This window comes from Microtus ochrogaster, chromosome 21 (assembly GCF_000317375.1).
Source record: "Microtus ochrogaster isolate Prairie Vole_2 chromosome 21, MicOch1.0, whole genome shotgun sequence".
In the NCBI taxonomy this organism is placed as follows: Eukaryota; Metazoa; Chordata; class Mammalia; order Rodentia; family Cricetidae; genus Microtus; species Microtus ochrogaster.
The window spans coordinates 32,515,919-32,535,345 of NC_022022.1; the positions used below are offsets into that span (position 1 = coordinate 32,515,919).

The 19,427-nt window shown below is 43.4% G+C and overlaps 1 protein-coding gene across 1 annotated transcript; it reads left to right on the plus strand.

Annotated features, from left to right (window-relative positions):
• The first annotated feature begins 5,022 nt into the window (after positions 1-5,022).
• On the plus strand, positions 5,023-19,163 carry LOC101979961 (alcohol dehydrogenase 1-like). The gene is made up of 9 exons (XM_005357347.3): positions 5,023-5,040; positions 7,274-7,375; positions 10,759-10,897; positions 12,572-12,659; positions 12,792-13,011; positions 13,661-13,921; positions 15,284-15,419; positions 16,995-17,133; positions 19,139-19,163. Exons 1-9 carry the CDS (start codon positions 5,023-5,025, stop codon positions 19,161-19,163), a joined length of 1,128 nt encoding a protein of 375 aa, XP_005357404.1.
• The last annotated feature ends 264 nt before the right edge of the window (positions 19,164-19,427 follow it).

Consider the following 19,427-nt stretch of genomic DNA (forward strand, 5'->3'; position numbering starts at 1 on the left):
ATGCAATGGTGTGTTGTATTTGTTTCACCTTGCCTGCTTAAGGCACCTGATTGATCTAATAAAAAGCTGCATGGCCAATAGCCAGGCTGGAGAAAGATTAGGTGGGGTTGCCAGGCAGAGAGAATAAATAAGAGGAGAAACCTAGAAGAACAAGAGAAGAAGGAGGAGATAATGAGGGACACGCCTGGGGCAAGATGCTATTCAGATGCAAGAAGTAGTGAAAGTAAGTTACAGAAAGAAATGGTTAAAAAAAAAAAACACCTGAGGCTAAAGGTAGATAAAGAGAAATGGGTTAATTAAAGTTAAAAGAGCTAGCCAGAAATGAGCCCAAAGTAGGTCAAGCACCCAAAACTAATAATAAAATTTTACAAAAAATAAAAACCATAAAAAAATTTGGGAAGCGTGTTGCTAACGTAAAAGGAAAAGTCTGGTACACAAAGCTTAAAGCATCTAAGTCAAATTAACTAGTAAAAGTAACCCTTATTAAAGATCCCACAGGAGAGAATAAAACCTAGTTCAAAAGAGGAAGAGGACGAAAAGGAAGGAGGAAGAACACGGCGCTCTTCGGTTTTGAGTTCTGTGTTTCTTGACTCAAATCTAACCCAGAGGACAATGTCTCCATCAAAGACAGGCTGTGCATACAGGGTTCAGGTGAACTTTGGAAACAAAACTAAACATGATACCTGAGCCATTGGGGGAGTGAGCTGAAGGAGGGTGTCAGATTCAGGGGGAGTGGAAACACCTCCAGTTGGGCAGGAAAATATGAAGAAGCAGAGAGACTAGAAAATATGGGGACCGGGCACATTTTGGTTTGGTTGAAGCAAAAAACTGGAGCCAGAAGCGCAGTGGTTTGAACACAGCCTGTCCTCCAACGATGAACCTGTTCAATCCCCCAGATTTCATGGTATTGACAGTCTGGGTAGAAACATAATCCAGTCACAACATCTGGAGGTAAGATCTCAGGTCAGTAGAGGGAAGTTCCCATGACTGAATCCTCTTGGGGAAGGAGAAACACAGATGTCAAATACACATCTGCTTCTTCTCTGATGTGATGCACATGGCTCAACGGGTAGAAGGAGACAAGCCTGTAGCACACTGCCTAGGCCTTTCCAATCTAGATCATGGCAAAAATAAACCTCTTGTCTCTCTAATCAAGCTCGTTACTGGAATTTTATTATAGCTATTGAAAGTTAGCTAAAATGCAGATGAATTTAGATTCTATAAACACACATTGTAGGTTTTATCAGCACACAAGGAAACTAGAGCTATACTGACTGGCATGTTGTAGGTCTGTGAGCAGTAGCAGCTTCTAGGACTGCATTAGAAAACCAGAAACACACATCTTTGAACAAAAATTATAATAGCTTTAAATCCAACTTAAACTCAGTATTTTATGATGTTTTACAATATGCATTTTTATTCTTTTCACATAAAACACTTGTTTCTGTAAGCCAGCGATTATTTTGCCTCACCTCAAATATAATAAATAAATGCTGTATTACTTTCCAAGAATTACACAAAAGTTGCCTCTACAAACATATCTCCTCACACGGCCCTTTTCATCTTGACACCTTGTCTTCTTAAGAGGACACCATTTGTATTGATGTGAAAGGCACAGTAATCTGGTATGGTCTCATCCAGAGGTACACTGTCATATGATATGATCTCACCTAATTGTATCTATAAGGAAAGGTAGAATTCTGAAGCAATGCTTGGGCATGTCTTGTCTTTAGTGAGTGAGAACTGACAGTGGAATCATCTTCCCTGGAGCTTCCCCTGCCCACTGTCACCTTCTGGGGTACCCACATTCGTGCCACAACAGTTGTCAAATTCTTACCCAGACTTCACACGGGCAAAAAGAGCACCTACCCGGTCCTTGCAGAGAAAAGACTGCCTTCCTTGCACTTGTGTGTGAAAGAGGAGAGAGATAAGAACTCTCTGGATGTAGTAGTTAAATTTAAGAATTAAGTGTTTTTCTCATGGCCATATTTCCTATCACAGGACAAAAGCGAGTCAGACAGAAATGGGGGAAAATGAAATGAAGGTTCTGAGCGACAAAGTGATGATCGTAATAGCACTTCCTGGAGACCTGCTGTGTTCAAGGCAGGGGTCTTAGCATCTGCGTCTGCTCATTGGCTTTGTGCTTGTGTGGAAATCTGTGAGGCTGATACATCATTTCTTACTGACAGGGAACCTGAGGCATTGAGTGGCTGTCATTCTTAAGTCTCAGTGTGTAGGAGACGAAGGTAAGATCTGGACCCAGGTCTGTGAGTACTGGCATTGCATTCCTGTCTATCTCACTGCCTCACATCAGAGAGGGGGAAGTCCTGTCAAAGGCGAACAGATTTCAGGCTCAGCTCCCAGCTTTCAATGTTTACTTTTTCTAAACGTTTTACCATTTCCATAAACTTACGACTGCTAGGTTTTTATAACCTGGGAACAACTGGGACAAACTGAGTCCCCAGAAATGTTTTGGCACACTGGCATCCATTAAACGTGCAGCACAGTGAGTAGTGTGGTGGGAGCTGTCAGGAGTCCACTGTGAGCATTCCCACATTTGGCATTATCTCTTAGGAAGGAAGACAGGAAGGGGAAAAGGAAGGAAGGAAGGAAGGAAGGAAGGAAGGAAGGAAGGAAGGAAGGAAGGAAGGAAGGAAGGAAGGAAAAAAGAAAGGAGGGAGAGAGGAAAGGGAGGATGGGAGGGAGGGAAGGACTTAAATTTTTCCAGGTGGGGCTGGAGAGATGACTCAGTGATTAAGAGTGCTGGTTATTTTTCCAGAGAACCTGGTTTTTCATTCTAGCACCCACATGGTGATCCACAACTCTCTGTTAACTACACTGTATGGAATAATTCACTGCTGTGGAACACTCCTTTTGTGCACTGTGAAGATTTGTCACTCGGATTGGTATAATAAAAAGCTGATTGGCTGGTAGCCAGGCTGGAAGTATTGGTGGAACAACCAAACTTAGGCTCCTGGGAAAAAGAAAGGTAGCTTAGAGGAGTCACGAGAAACTCAGAGAGAAGCAAGGTGGCATGCCATACTGAGAAAAGGTACAGAGTCACGTGGCAAAATACAGATAAGAAGTATGGGTTAACATAAATGTAAGAGTTAGCTAGTAATAAGCCTGAACTATTGGCTGAGCATTTATAATTAATATTAAGCCTCTATGTGGTTATTTGGGAGCGGCTTGCAAGATAGGAAAACTCCGCCTACAATTCACAGGGATCTGAAATTTTTTTTTTCTCAGTGTTCCAGGTGCTATCAGAAGGCTCTGTAGGGTGGAAAGTTCACAACTGGACAGTGCCTCAAGGCATGGCTTTTCTTACTAGGCTGCTGCCCCTCACGTGAAACCTTGCTAAACAGAGGCATTATGTATATTCACAGAATAGGAACATGGATGCAGAAAATATGAGAATGGAAATACTGTAGCACAAAGCCATTTATAAACAGGTGTCAGTCACGCATCCCTGGACCTTCCTTCCTGAACTATCCCTGCGTACATAAAGGTGATGCTTCCCTGCTTAACCACAGTCATCAGAAAGCCTGCCTAAGAGCATTATTTTGGTCAGGGTTCATGGTGGGTGAACCAGGTCTCTCTCTCCTAACCCCAGTTCTAATCCAGGAGAGAAAGGCCAGCCCTCGGGTGACCTGAGGGTCTTTCTGAAGTATTAGAAAATACAAAGGGGCACAAGTGAAACATAAACTTATGACTAGGGTATAAAGATTGACGTAGCTCTGGGGTAATATCTTGTTTGTACAAATAAAGCATGCCTGAAGATCAGAGGGCGAAGCTAGCCACTAGCTAACCATAGAGGTTTGGAGGTCTGTACAGACAGACAGGAAGTGATAGGACTGAGCGGAGAGAAGAAATGAGAAGGTCCGAGGAAAGAGGAACTCATTTCAACTGGGAAGCTGAGAGGTAAGGTCGTCGTGGTATTGCTCCTTTGCCTATCTAATCTCTCAGCATTTTCCCCAGTATCTGACTCTGGACTTTTATTATTAAGACCTATTAGAACGCGTGCTACACAGCTCCCTACTTAGAGACCTGTGACTGCAGACCTCCGTCTCACTCCTGCTCCAGCAAATGCCCCCCACCTTACAGCCGCTCAGCACCGTGAGGTTGATAGACCCTCAGCAGACAAATGACTCCGTGGGGCTCATTGCAGTCGGTCCCTATGTGTGTGGACAGATGTGAATTAGAGACAGATAAAGCCAGCAGCCAGAGCTTGCCGGCAGTCAGGGTACCACTTCCCGATCTTTTGACTTGTGTTCACTCATTCAGCCAAGGCAGAGAGTCAGCCTACAGAGTCGGGCCAGAATCACACACTTTGAACATCTTCCTCCTCCCCATCATCAGCATGACCTATTTATTTCACTTTGCCCTGACTGGCAGCCCCTATCCTGAATACCCACCCATCCCTCGCTCTTACGTAAGTTCTATCTCTGCAACCATTCTCTTTACCTGTGTGAGACTCTTCCCTGATGTTTCATCTTGAGCATCTTTAGCATCCCTCAGTTTCACAATGCATTCCTCAGGTTATAAATGGTCATATATGTGAGTGCTTGTACTTTCTCATTCCTCTGCCTGCTGGCACCCCAGTCCTAAGCCTGTCTTTATCGCTCACTGAGCAATAGCAGCTAGAATAATTGCTCCTCCAGACTGCTGTTGACTAATTAGCAGGTGCTGTCTGGCTTGTTCCTCACTACCTGTTTTTCTGCAGTACCTCTTAGCCTTTCACCCTACCCCACCTCTTCTTCAAGCTATTATCTCCCAGTCAGCATCTCGGTTATCGATCTCCTCCCTGGAGATTATCCTTTCCTGGTCGTTCGTATTCCTTTGTTTACACACATATTTTCAACCCATCGCCCTTCTGGTAGTTTCCATGTTAATAGCGTAATTACTTTTTAATAACTTTCAACTTCAGGAACCCTATAAATACTTGGCCCACGCTGCGGAACTGCATAATCAAACGTTATTCCGATATACCCAAAGGACACGGGCGAAACCAGAGAAGCCACCATGGACACTGCAGGAAAGGTGAGTGGGTTGCTCCGTGACGCCCCATAGCCCCTTCACTGCCGTCGAGCAGGTGCGTGTTTAAAAGCAATTAGAAATTTAGAATTTGTGTTCTCTGCTTGGATTATTAATTAACAAATTTGAATGACAATAGTAGCCAAAGTATCTCAAGATGTGGAAAGTCTTCTGGCACTGTCTGGAGAATGAATTTCTGATGAGTTGACATAGGATAATTTGCTAATACTGTAGCAAAAGCTTTGAAATTTGCCTGTCATTTCATCCGGACATGTGTGAGGCTGGAAAGCTATCTGCTGTGCCTCGGAGGTCCCTCGGACTGGAAATTGATCCCGGTAAAAACCGCGTGTTCTTACAAGCAGGTTAATAGCATTGTGGTAAAGAGCGTGGATGGAAACAGCATCTGTGGCGTGTTAGAGAGCTGCGGCTATAATGTACTAGTGAGTCTTAAGTGGGCTATTGCCCATCCTGTTACATGGAACAGCAGGATGAGCCCCAGACTGTGAACACGCAGTGCAAGCACAGAGCATCAAAGGAAGAACTTACTCGACATCATTAGCAGTGGTGAGAGCTGGATGTTAAGCTTCCTCCCTAAGGGAGTGAGCATTTGTCTGTGTACCTTAGTGTTTTGTGTTCTCTTTATATTGCTTTTGAAATAAGGAATTTTTTCCCTAAAAGCTATTTTTTGCCAAAAGTTTTGAGTGGTAAGCAAATTTATTCTAATTATGTTGTTCATAGACAAAAGTAGTATTTTCTATCCCTTTAGTGGAAAGTTCTTGTGACCCGTGTCCTTTTTCTTTGTAAGATTAAAATTGGTATTATCTCTTCCACCGGAGATTAAATTCCTTTCAATAGATTTTTCTCCACTTACAATGACCAATGCAGAAATCATACCTACAAATGGAATACATTTCAAGTTATACAAACTAGTATCACTGGGTGTTAAGTCTAAAAGTTAAGCTAGTCCACTCATTGAGGAAGGAGCTGTTGCAAGACTACACAGAAAGATACTCAAGTCAACAGAAACAGCCTCTACAGAGAAGCCTGGAAAAATAATTTGTTGCACAACAACAGTGCACACCAGGCCACCCTGAGATGACTCATTTCGATGCTAGCTTCACACTACACAAAGAAATAATCTTCAGTTAAATGTGAGTTAAGTGTTTGAGAAGCAAACTGGAAAAGTTTCAAAGAGAGGATGAGAAACAGTTGTTACTCTACAGAGAATTTTCAGACCCTAGAAATGGAATAATTTATAAAGGAAAAGACTTTCATAAACTAACATCACAAAACATGTGCATCATTTCATACAAAATCAATATTATATAAACAGCAGAGGAAAAACTTGCAAGATGAGCTGAGAGATGGCAAGTTAATCCCTGGATGTTTAAAGAACTCATTTAAGCTTAGCAAAAGAAATAAGATGCCAATAGGTCTGTAAATACATGAGAAAGCCCTTCCACATCTACCAGATCATGGCAGATACCCATACTGCCACCCTGAAAACATACCAATGAAGACTGTGGGCTTCTTCTGCCTGGGCAATATTTTGTTAATGATACAGCCAATGCGAAGTATAATGGAATATATGATAGCAAAGGCAATTTATTGTTCTGGAGAGCGGGTCAAGTGAGTGATTAAATCTTTCTGTAAAGAGATTTGGAAATGAACTTAGCACTAACAATGACTCTTTCCCGAGAAATTTTCACTTAAGGAAACACACCAACCAAGAAAAAAAATTATGAACAAATGTGTTCATAATACACTTTGTAAGAGGAGAAACAATGGAACACTCCTACAGCTAGGTAGTTATTAAGAAAATTAAGATATACCCACATATAGTGGTCATTCAAACTAGGACAATGAAGTTCTTCAAAGTCAAGAGAAATGCTGATAAACATGTCGGTGGGTGGTAATGGTTCACTAGACAGTGACTGTCTCAGAAGAGAGGAAGAAGAAGAGCAAGGAGAAGGGAGAAGAAAGAAGACAAAGTTCCTTATATGGAATAATCTTAACTATTTTAAAATTATTAAGATTTTATAAGAAAATATATTTTGAAAAGTTGTAAGAAAATTTGCTAAATTCTTGGAGGTTTATGCTTGAGATGCAGGTGACTTGTTTATATTGATTTATTTTGGGCTTTTTCCCTATGATTTTGATACTTTTACAAATAACAGCAAGTGTGATCAGAAAAAAAAGGAATTTAATGGTAAATGCCATTTTATTTTGTGCCCATTAGACAATCACATGCCGGGCAGCCATTGCCTGGAAAGAAAAGTCTCCTCTTAAAATTGAAGAAGTGCAGGTTGAGCCACCGAAATCTGGAGAAGTTCGCATTAAGGTAAGTTCAAGCTGGCCAGTCTTCACTTTTGAGGATGAAAGAAAATGATACTACACTTCAGAAAATAAATGTAGGGGTTGAAGAGATGGCTCAGCAGTTAGGAGCACGGGCTTTTCCAGAGGACCCAGGTTCTATTCTCAGCACTCAAGGTTAGTGGCTCATAACTGCCTATAAATCCAATTTCCAAGGATTTCACTCTGTCTCTCTGCCTTCGCAGGCAGCTAGGTTCGCACACACATAGACCCAGATGGATACACTTGTACACACATAATTAAATTTAAAAATAGGGATTTTTAAATTTTAAAAAAAATGTTGATAGAAAAAGGAGAATTAAAAAAGGACAGATGAGGAATGAAAGGCAAAACAGAAAAACAAGGAACTCACACTCGGTAAGTTACAGACAAGGTGTCCAAGGATGTATGTCCTATGAGGTGTCCTATGAGACTAGCTCCAGCCCCTACTCAGGGTTTCAAAGATGAATGCTTCTCAGGAGCAAAGGGGATAAAAAGGATTTATATTAGAACCTCACACAGACAGGATAGTGCTCCTCATTTCACCTGTTCTTTATTGTTCTGATTCTACTCTAATAATCCTGTCCTCCTTCAAACTTCTCCATGCTGCCTGCTTCCTCCTCCTCCTCTTCCTCCTCCTCCTCCTCTTCTTCTTCCTCTTCCTCTTTCTCTTCCTCTTCCTCTTCTTCTATTCTAAAAACTCTTCTACTGGAGCCTTGAAGCATAAGGAGCTGAGCTGCTCACTATGGCAAAACAAAGGTCCAAGGCCATAGGAGCAAACCCTTGACCAGACAGGGAGGATGCACAGTGATCAATGACAACGTTGAGACTCAGATCAATTGTTAGTGGACTGGCAAATGAAAAATTGGCATGGTTTTTTTGGGTTTTTTTTTTTTAGTAGCCTTGGTTGGACATCTGTGATTCTGACCTTGTGTGAGCTGCACAGTTTTCATTTTATAAAATGCCTTGAGTCTAGTTGAATTTTTTTCTGAGGTGAAAATGAGTTAATTATGTGTAGCTAGTAAGCAGGCTTACAGGTGTCTGTAGTCATCATGGGACAATAGACCTAGTTATGAAGCATGTCCCAGTATGTATTCTATATATCAAAACTACATAACTAAATGAAAAGTCATCCATTTGACCATCCACAGATATGTGTGACCGTAAGATTCAGATGCAATTGTAAGGTTACACACACACATTACATGACAACGCACAGCAAAAGGGAAATTCATGGCTGTTATTGCACAAGTAAAATTACAGAAGAAAGCCACAGTTTTCAGAGGAAGCTCTAATTGTGTCATGGCCTGCAACAGCTTCTGATAAACGCTCCTGACAATGATGTGCTGAGAGTTTGAGAACAAACGGAAAAGTGACAGAAGCGTAGCCATGGACAGGGCTCAATCATTGTTCTGGCCAAATACTCTCAGGAAACCATGTTCCCTTCCTTCTCATACACCCAGAGAGCTGTCACTGCTGATTGTGTGTTGCGCCACCATCTACAACGCTTCCGAGTTGATTGGTCACCACTCTTGGGCTACTATGCTCCGTACTCATAAAGACCATACCCTAGGTCAGACCTGCAGACGACTCCACTCAGCTGCTGATTACAGTGGCTAGAAATCAGCATCATCACACTGAGCCCTTGATAAAATCAAAGTCAGAGATTGGATATGCCCACTGTGGTGGGCGAGTCCCTGCCCTCCTAACTTATTTGATGAACCATAGCTACAGATAATCCCATATTCTCATTTGCTATACACAACAAAGGAATAAGAGCCTAGGGCTTCCGTATATAAAAAGCATGTCTAGCCTTTGGTAGCATCGAGAAGCCATTGTAACACAGTGAGGACCCACTTGCTGCATTCAGACGTGGCTCTTTCTGGTGTTCCTGCCGCTTCTTCTGCCACAGATGATGGAAACACATAGACTGCTTTTCTGCACTCTTCTGGGATCCAGAATCCATAGGCCTTTGTGTATGTGGTGTCTCATTTGGAAGGTTTAATGTAGATGGGTTGGGCCAACCACAGGCAAGAAATCTCAAATAATTATCTAAGAAGTTTTTATGTTTCCATAACAGTTAAATCTTGCAATATTAGTTTATTTAGCTTAATCTTATTTTACAATATCATTGCCTCTCTCTCTCTCTGTGTGTCTGTCTGTGTGTCTGTCTGTGTTTCTCTGGAGACAGACAAGATTCCACTATGTAGCCCTATCTGGCCTGGAACTCTCTATGTGGACAAGGCTGGCACTGAGCTTATAGAGATCTGTCTGCCTTTGCCTCCCTAATGCTAAAGATGCTCTGGCTATCTTGGAACTCACTCTATAGACCAGGCTGACCTCCAACTCACAGAGATCCACCTGCCTCTGTCTCCAGAGCATTGACAGTAAAGGTGTGCATCACCGTGCATAGCCTTAAGGAAAAATTCCAACGTGCAAGTTTTAAAATTTTGAAAATTGGTTTACCCAAAGCATTGAAATTCACAATATTGAACCTGAAATTTTGTGTCTCTTGATAGTGGTGCTATTGTTAATATTTCCAAAAATGAAAACAAAACCATTTTGTTTCAGAACTCCTCATTTCATAGGTCATATGGACTAGGTTTCAAAAGACAAGTTTATTATGAGGAGGTGAACATGAAGCTATGTGACATTGGATAAGTCATTTCAGTCCCTGGGCCTCTTTTCCCGACCATTCCTAAATTGGTAGGGAGACCCTCTGTGTTCCTCTCGTTAGATATAATTTAAAAAGCAATAATAAGACAACAGTGTGCAGTCCAGAGATGCAGGTTATTGGGAGAAAGAGCTTGAGACCATGATCAGGCCTGAAGGTTGCGGGGTGGTGGGGAAGGGATAGCGTTAGACAGAAACAATGCCATGGATGGAAAAGACAGAGAGCAACCATTGAGGGGGTGGCGAGGAGCCCTGAGATGCCTCATAGAGGGCAGTGTGGAGTTCACTCCAAGCTAAGGCCCCTGAGACAGCTCTGCACCAATCCCCAAAACAAAGGAAACACCTAACTTATGTACGTTTTGAGGTGAGGGGGCTGATGGGAAGTTTTATAGCACGTGATTTGATTCAGCATGGTGGACATGACAGAGATGGAAGGACCAAGTTCTCTGCACAGAGCTGTCAAGGGGCGACACAGACTGACTCTTTCCTCTGTCACAGCAGGAAGCGCAGGGAGGGGCAGCGGTGGGGTCTGGCCTTTCCAAAGGGATCTCTCTTTAAGGGACAGACTGTTGTCCTAACACATGAGTGTTGCTTTAGGGATCAAGTGAGATCATTCGTATCAAACAAAACACAACCGAACACTCAGTCTGAAAGAGGGAGGAAGAAAATCATAAACCATTTGTCTTAATTTCTATGCAGATGGCTTCTACAGGGATCTGTGGTACCGATGACCACGTGCTGAAAGGAGACCTCTCGATGAAATACCCTTTAATTCCGGGTCATGAGGGAGCAGGAATTGTGGAGTCTGTCGGCGATGGGGTTTGCTCTGTGAAACCAGGTAGGAAATGGGAAACAGTGTTCTTTGGGAGCAGCACACCGGAACTCTGGCTGCACTGTTAGCTTATTCGGCAGAAAAAACATGTTGGATTTGACTCTCTAGATTCTTCTCGCTGATGACATGTCACATTATCGAATGAAGCCAGTAATGGAAAGGGCCCATCACTGTCACCTATTTTCTCTCACATAAAGGGTATGGAGAACAGCTCCTGGGCAGCCAGATAAAGGTTGACATAAGAGCAGAGAGCCTCCAAACTGGGCGAAAGGCCCTTGGGCTTTAGAACCACTTATGTTTTGATTCAAAAATGTTTTTAGAATGGTGCCCATTCCAAAGTTGGAGTCTTTGGCAAGGGAATGAATGTTTTAGCAAACCAGAATGTACTGCTTGAAAGGTCATGACAGACAGGATGATGGTTACCTTTCAATGAATTGTCCCCAGTTGCATCCTAAAGTACCTTGGCATCGTTATCCTTAGCATGCCTAAGATGATCACAGGGGATGAGCAATTGCCCATAAATTCTGATAATTTAGAAACCCCATAGTTTGCGTAAAGACACTTGAGAAAGTACATAGCAAGGCCAGCCGTGGCCATCATGAGTGTATTCACGTGTCCAGCAATTATGAGATGCCTGCTGTGGACCAAGTAAGAGGCACAGAAGTAAGGAGTTGAATATGCACCTCCCAGAGTGTAGTATAAATAAGAGAGTTTACAGCCTACTTCCTCTTTAGCTGCGAAGATTCTACAGGGAATCTTGTGGGAAATGACAATGCATGTTTGAAGGAAAGGAATAGTTAGAACTTCTTCTGGATCTAAGATCGAATATCTGGAAAATTTAAAAAAATTTACAGTCAGTAAAGGTAAGGTGTGTCTTATCTAAGTTTAAAGCCATTTTTAAATGCCGTCTTAAGGAGTTTCCCTATACAATAAGTATTTGTAGAGGCCACTACAGAGACAACAGGCTATACCTGGCCGAGTCTTCAGGAATCTGTGATGACTGCACAGGTCAACCTTCTCCCAAGCCCCACCCTGTCTGTCACTCTAAACCTAGGGGCAAGAGCTGACCCAAACATCATCAAGATTCTCTCCAGAGCTCTTTTGTAATAATTGTTCCAGGAAGAATGTGGAGGGGAAAGAACATTTTTCTCTGAAGTTGACATGTCTAAACCAGTGCCAGAGGCCTGCAGAGTGTTAGTGAGAGTGAGCCTTGCAGAATCGGGAGAGAGTATTGACTTGTCGGGCTACCATAAACAGGCTTTTGTGTGTAGCCTTGGGGGTCCTAGAACTAGCACTGTAGACCAGGCTGGCCCCAAACTCACAACCTATCTCTGCCTCCCAAGTGCTGGGATTAAAGCCCGTGCTGCCACTGCCCACAAGGGATTACATTTTTAAAAATAAAAAAAAAAAAGAATTAACTAGATGACTTCAAGGTCCCTTCCTGGTTCCATTGTTCTATTTTCTAAGTAGGGAAAGGTGGTCCTACAACTCTCTACCTGGCGGGCAATGTCTCATCTTTACCCAAATGATGACTTGTGCTTTGAAACCACCTGGGGTGTCACACTGGCTGCTGCCATCTGTCCACAACGTGTTTTCAAGAGAGCCGATAAGATTTTATTGTATTTTTATTACATGAGTAATTTCGGATTTATTGATTTATCTTTCCCCCCCTCTCTGCAGGAGATAAAGTCCTCACGCTCATTGTTCCACAGTGTGGAGAATGTGATGCCTGCTTGCACTGCTTAGGAAACTTCTGTGACAAGCAAGAGTTAGTAGATTTGTTTCTTGCCTTTTATCCAATTGCTCACATTGTATGTGCCCAATGGTAACCTCATCTCTCTTTTCAACTTCTAATGTCTGTGCCTGTTCGTGGGTGTCTGTCTCCATTACTGTGGGACAGTATTCTCCCGTGTTCCGGGGTAATGATGGACGGGACCTCGAGGTTTTCCTACCGAGGACAGACGGTTTATCATTCCTTCCGCACGAGCACATTCACCGAGTACACTGTTGTGCCCGAGTTCGCTGTGGTAAAAATTGATGATGCGGCTCCGTTGGATAAAGTTTGTCTCATAAGCTGTGGCGTCCCTACAGGCTATGGAGCTGCTGTTAACTCAGCCAAGGTGAGCGAGGCATTTGTTGTTAGTTCGCAACGCAGGCCCGAAATGGTATTGCTGCCAACTGTGTCCTGAGATGACCGCCTGGGCCTAACCCAGTCTGGATTCTTACTGGGTTTGGATCTGGTAAACAGAAACCTAAACTTGGTATTCTTCAGGAACCTCTTGGTCCCGGTTTCTGTCATCCAGGAATCAACCACTGCCCTTCCCTGCCCCCAACAGCAAAGTGTGTCTTGTCCCTGATTAACCCAAACAGCCCGCCTGTGACAGTCCAAAGTCCCCAGGCTAACTCCTCGCTGTTCTGGTCCCCACCCACCTCCTATGCCAACCTGCGGGCTAAAACTGATAAGGCCGGGCAAGTTGTTTTTCTTTACTCTCCCAGGCAGTTTGTCCCCCAACAAACTTCTCTCTACCCAGGGAATGGTCTAGTTCCGTGGTTTGACTGCACCTCACTTACCTTTGTGTGTTATCCATATGTCATGAGGAGGGAGGGGATCAAAACTAGACCGAATCTGTCCACATGATCCAAGTGGTATACACACAACTTCCAAAAGCAAAGTAGTTTTGTTTGTTTGTTTTTACTCCCTGGTTTATTTTCTTAGCTCCCTGTGCCCAGCTTTGAAAACTAATAACGGCACAATGTGTGAATCTGCAGGTCACCCCTGGCTCCACCTGCGTGGTTTTTGGACTCGGAGGGGTCGGCTCAGCCATTGTCATGGGCTGCAAAGCTTCTGGTGCTTCTAGAATCATCGGGGTTGACATCAATGAGCAGAAGTTTTGCCGGGCAAGAGCCTTGGGTGTCACTGATTGTCTCAACCCTACAAAGCTGCAGAAGCCTGTCCAGGAGGTGGTGATGGAAATGACGGGTGTCGGTGCTAACTTTGCCTTTGAGGCCATCGGAAAGATTGAAACCATGGTGTGTTTACGGGGCACAGTGAGGGGAGTTGGCTCAGAGGCATAATCTGCAAATATGCTCTTCTGGAAATACGTTTTAGGCCTGTGTGCAGCCAGTGAAAAATGGAATAAAGATTCCCTCTACAGTCTTAGTTTATGAAATAAAGACAATATAGAAAAGAGATCTAAAGTTATGGTATACAGAACTGAGATATGCAAGGAGCCGTGAGCTCAGGAATTCACTTTTCTCAATTCTAGTTATTTATAGAATAAGAAAATGATCAGAATCACATATATTTATCTGTGGCTTCTAACAGAACTTGAGAAACTGTCAAACTTCTATCATTAGGAAAAATCTATCTGACGGCACAAAGAAATCCAATCAGACCAGATTAAGCCAAATTAAATGCCCGGGTTTGTTAGCAGCATGCTCCCGGGTGGCTGGGAGAACATGAGAACATGACAAGGAAAAGACACAGAAAACACACTTGCACATACACATGTATGCACGAAAATCCCAAACCACATGTTTCTCTTTTTGGCACGAACTTAAATATCCTGTGGGGTCAGCACTTGGAAGGCTGGGAACTGGAGTCCAGAAGTAGAGTCCGACCCAAGGCAACTCCCAGGCCAGGGACTTCCAATCACCTATACCTCCATGTGTCAACCTCTATAGCTACAGGGATTAATGACCTAGCTGGCAGCCTCCTGGGTCATACAATTTAGAAAAGGGGATGTATATATACATTACATGGAAATGTGTGTCTAGCTCCTTGGTCAAAGGCCAAAGGATGTGAGTGTAAAGAGGAAGGTGACAGAAAAGAGGCCAATTAGGTAAAATCTGAGGGGAAAGGAAAGAAAGGAAAAGGAAAGAAGGCAAAAGAGATAAGAAAATGTGTGCTTATGAATCAATCCCTAGAAAATTCATTTTTTTAATGAAGCTTCCCCTGGTTACATCTATGTTTACTATGTTCTGTTCTGATTTGTTCTAGTACAGATCAATTGGGCAGTAAAGCGTAGCAAGCGAACAGTTAGACATATAGAATGTGTGGTCCTTACGGCAGTTGATAGTTTTATTGAACACACCATTTATTCTTGTAGGCTGGTGTTGTGATCAGGGGGTTTTAAGGATGATAAATCGGTCTGTACTCAGAACTGCTCTACAAGGAAACTGAGCCAGCACGGAGGTTAAAGTGCCTGCCTGAGTCATGTTGGTGGCTGGCTCTCTGAGGAGATGCAAACATGACCCTGGTGTCGAGGTTGAATTTGAAGTTGTATCTACCCAAGAGAAGCCCAAAGCTCAAGGGTATCGAGGATCCTTTCTCCTTGTGGGGAGTTGGTATTAATGTATGGGCCTGCCTGTGACTGTCGCTGTCCTTCTCAGCTCGCTGCTTGGAACTCCTGCAACAACAGCTACGGGGTCTGTCTGATCGTTGGGGTGGCTCCAGTAAATACACAGCTGTGCCTTCAGGCGGTCTCGATTGTGTCCGGAAAAACCCTGAAGGGCGTGTGTCTGGGAGGTAGGTGGAAGAACGTGATCGCTTAGGTCCTCCTCTGAGGGGACCAGACATCTAGAGTAATGTGTCCAAGGACTCCTCCTGAAATGAGAGTTGCATTCTTCAAATTGCCTTTTTTTTTAATCTGGGGGAGGGTGTATTATCATGTATGCATGTGTATGTATTCATATGAGTGCACGTGTTCACATATGTACATACATGTGTGTGGGTGTTTGATAGCAGGTACTTCCTCTGTTCTGCTCACTTTTTGGCACAGAGCTCCTCACTACAGCTGGAGCTCGCCAGCTGGACAAAACTAGCTGGCCAGTGAGTTCCAGGAATCCTCCTGCCTCCACTTTCCTAGAGCTAAGGTTACATGTGCAAACTACCATTCCTGACTGTTTACCCTGGGTGCTAGGGACCTGAACTCATGGAAAGTACTTTACCAACCAAGCCATATTCCCCACCACCAAATTAATTTTAATTAGTTAAATAAAATAACGGAGCCATTGAGGATTATAATTTTCCTCTGATAAAAAAGATTTTTGTTGCAATTAGAGTAATTTAATTAACTTTGATTCTGCATCGATGGATTCAGTTTATTGTGCTACTAGTAATGCCTTTTTTTAGTGTCTTAAATGTCATTATATGCACTAAACTGGTATTTCGACCATGTGTTTTTATCTTCCCAGAAAAATCCTTATTTCTGAGCAATATTGGTTAGCTGACTTAAAAAATTAACACTCCCATTTCTATCCATGCATCAAGGGGTGAGAGTCCAGGCTATCTCCATGCATGTGGATACAGAGGGTTTCCATGACATCTCCATGCATGTGGATACAGAGGGTTCCCATGACATCTCCATGCACGTGGATACAGAGGGTTCCTGTGCCATATCCATGCATGTGGATACAGAGGGTTCCCGTGTCATATCCATGCATGTGGATACAGAGGGTTTACATGCCATCTCCATGCATGTGAATACAGAGGGTTTCCACAGCACATCTATGTATGTAGATAGAGAAGATGCCCACGGATGCAAGAGGAAATTGTTTGGCAATGGAATCCCAGAATATGGCTTGATAAGGTGAAGAGATTATTTTTCAACTCAGAAATATGAATATTGACCAAGATTTCATTTAAAGGATGACCAGGTAACAGAACTATCTATAGAAACCACTTTAGCAGCTGTCAGTGGCTGCTCAAGTACAAATGATTTCTCCTTTATTTTTCAATGATAATTTTTCAGAGAGTATCTTACCCATCTCTCATGACTTACTTCATTTTTTTTAAACTCTTGATTGGCTAATCTTATTTTTGCCACATTTATTTTACTATTATTTGTGTGTTGAGATGTGCGACTGTATATGTGAATGCATGTGTACGTGTGTGTAAGTGTGTGTGCGTGTGTGTGTGTGTGCACGTGTGTACGTGCCAGAGCACCCATGAGGAGCTCAGAGGGTGGTTTATCAGAACTGATGACTTACCTTCTGGGGCTCAGAGATCTAATTCAGGCTGTCTGGTCCCTACAGCAAGTGAGCCATCCCACCAGCCTGGTTGGTCTTGGATCATATTATTAATAGCCATTTTGTTTTGCAGATTATAAGACCAAAGACTGTATTCCCCAGCTAGTAACTGACTATCTCCAAAACAAGATTAACATTGATCCACTAGTGACTCATCAGCTGCCTTTTAACGAACTCCATAAAGCCATGAAACTGTATTATAAAGGAAAAACGTGAGTTTTTGCTTGATGCTCTCCTATATTCTGATAACTCACAGAGAAATGACGACTTGGGTGTTTCTAAGTGGTTTTGTTAAAGGCGCAGGGAGGGCTCCTTGGACCTTTGGTATCTTTTATACACATCTCCCTATTTCCTGATGTCATCAACAGAGGAAAAGCTTTACCTGCGGTCTCTCTTTGGGGAAAGTCTACTCCATCCATTTGAAAAAGATAGTGAAGAATTCAGCACAACACAAATTCACATTGGGCAATAGTGTTTATTTGTCTGGTTAGCAAAATTTTCTAAAACAATTGAGATGAATTTCTGGAGTCAGCAACCTTGCAAGAAGTTCAAGGAACGTGTTTAGACCCCTGCCAAGGGCAAAAATCCTTGTGTAATAGTTTAACGGTGGAATGTGACCTTGGCAGATTGGAGCCAAAGGGTACCACAAAGCCACACCACACGACAGAGCTCACGTGGGAAGTCTATTGGAGGATGGGGTGCCGAGGTGGAAGGAAGGAAGAGAGGGTTGAGAAGGGCTTGCTTTTTCTAAGGGGATCTAGTGAGTACGTGCACATAGGGAGCTGTGCTACTCGCTGGCTGCGGTGGTCACGGGGTCACATCTTAGCTGCTGCTGCTGACTTGTCTGCTAGGCTCCCAAGGGCAGGCCTGTGTAAATGCTTGAATGCCAACACCTCGTACATCTTTTCTGAATAATGGAACCCACGTGTTAGCAAGACTTTAAGAATGCACCATTTACTCCGCAAGCACTGATTTGTTCACTTATTCTTGCTGTCAGGTGTTGGAGATTGATTGTCCTTGGTGGCTCTTCCCCAGAAGCTGCTTGCTCAGTCGTAGGAAACTGAAACTGAGGCCTGATCTCTGAGAGAAGGCCAAAGCAGCCTCTTATGGCATCAGCTTGCTCCTCTCGACCTACTTACCCCAGAGAGGGAACCCACAATAGGCCAAAGTAACGATTACACCAGAGTCCAACTCGGTTAGCCACTGAGTTCTTATTGGGGTTACTAGCAGGTGTGAAGGGGTATTCACAGGAATAGAGATGACTCTAAAGAAACTGCTTCACAGAAAAGCTCCCCCCATCCCCCAGCATGGGTGATGATTCACGAAGGCTGTGCCCTTGGAGCTCTCTGCACGACTTACAGAGAAGCAGCTCAACAGATGCCAGGGACCTCTCCACAGCTGGACTGTTTAGAATCTCCTCTTGAGTGGCTTACCATGTCCATGGCGCTAGGGGGGCAGGGGGGGGGGGCGGAGGGTGACTACACATCTTGCAAGCTTCTGCTTTCCCAGACTGGGAAGTTTGTTTACCTCCTGCCTTCCTCCCTCCTGGAGCAAATGCTTGAATTTGGAGACAGCTGTCCTGCAGTTGTCTTCCAGGACCGCTAGACGGGTTGGAGATTCAGTATAGAGCTTGAAACAAACAGCAAAGAAATGTCTACGAATGTGCTTTTCTCGGTTCACTTTGAAGCGAGTCTCCAGTCTGTATTCTTTCCCCGACTCTGCACCCACACTTCGTTTGCTAAATAATTTTTATCTGAAAACCTTCACATTTTTGCCCTCTTCTTTCTGGTAAAATTTCACTGTGTATGTCAACCCATTAAGTCAAGAACAAAGCTCCAGGGAAGCTCATCTGACAGTTTTAAATGATGATTGTATATGGGGGAAGGCATCTAGCAGGCAGTGGACTTACTGCAAGAGGAGAGGAACCAGAGAAAGTCACCTTTTTCTTTCTGGTCCAGATGTTAATCAAGATGCTACAGCAGCAGGATGTTGCTGAGAAGTTGTCCCTGAGGTCCTGGGGTCTTTTATGGTTGTGCAGTCATAGGGAACTACGCGTGAAGAGGATGCCTTTCCTTTCTGTATGACACTGGATTCCAATCCAGAGCCCATTCAGATGCTGATTGTTATTTAGGTGAATTAGAGCAAAGAAGAAATGACTGTGTCATAGTTAGTGCTTCCCAGCTTATCATGACCACAATTTTTTTTTTTATGTTTCAGCATCCGCTGTGTTCTACTCTTCTGAGATCTCAATGCTGAAAGGGCAAGAGCATCCGGAATGGCTTTCCTTCCTTTCCTGTTTCAACTCTGATTATCCCCGAGCTGCCGGAAGAGACGGTGCATCAGTGGCAGGAAGACAGTGTAGCTGTATATCATGAAATGAGGGCCTCTTGGCCATACTGATAATAAAATAAGTTGGAAGAACTGGTGTGCAGCTCACACTGTGACCTTAAGAGAAGTGAATGCATTTGATTCATGATAGTATTGATTATGTCCACAACCCATCTGA

Excerpts from the sequence above, each read along its gene's own strand:
- LOC101979961 (XM_005357347.3), top strand. Across the intron at positions 10,898-12,571 it reads GGTTTGCTCTGTGAAACCAG|GAGATAAAGTCCTCACGCTC; the intron begins GTAGGAAATGGG and ends CCCTCTCTGCAG. Across the intron at positions 15,420-16,994 it reads GAAGGGCGTGTGTCTGGGAG|ATTATAAGACCAAAGACTGT; the intron begins GTAGGTGGAAGA and ends TTTGTTTTGCAG.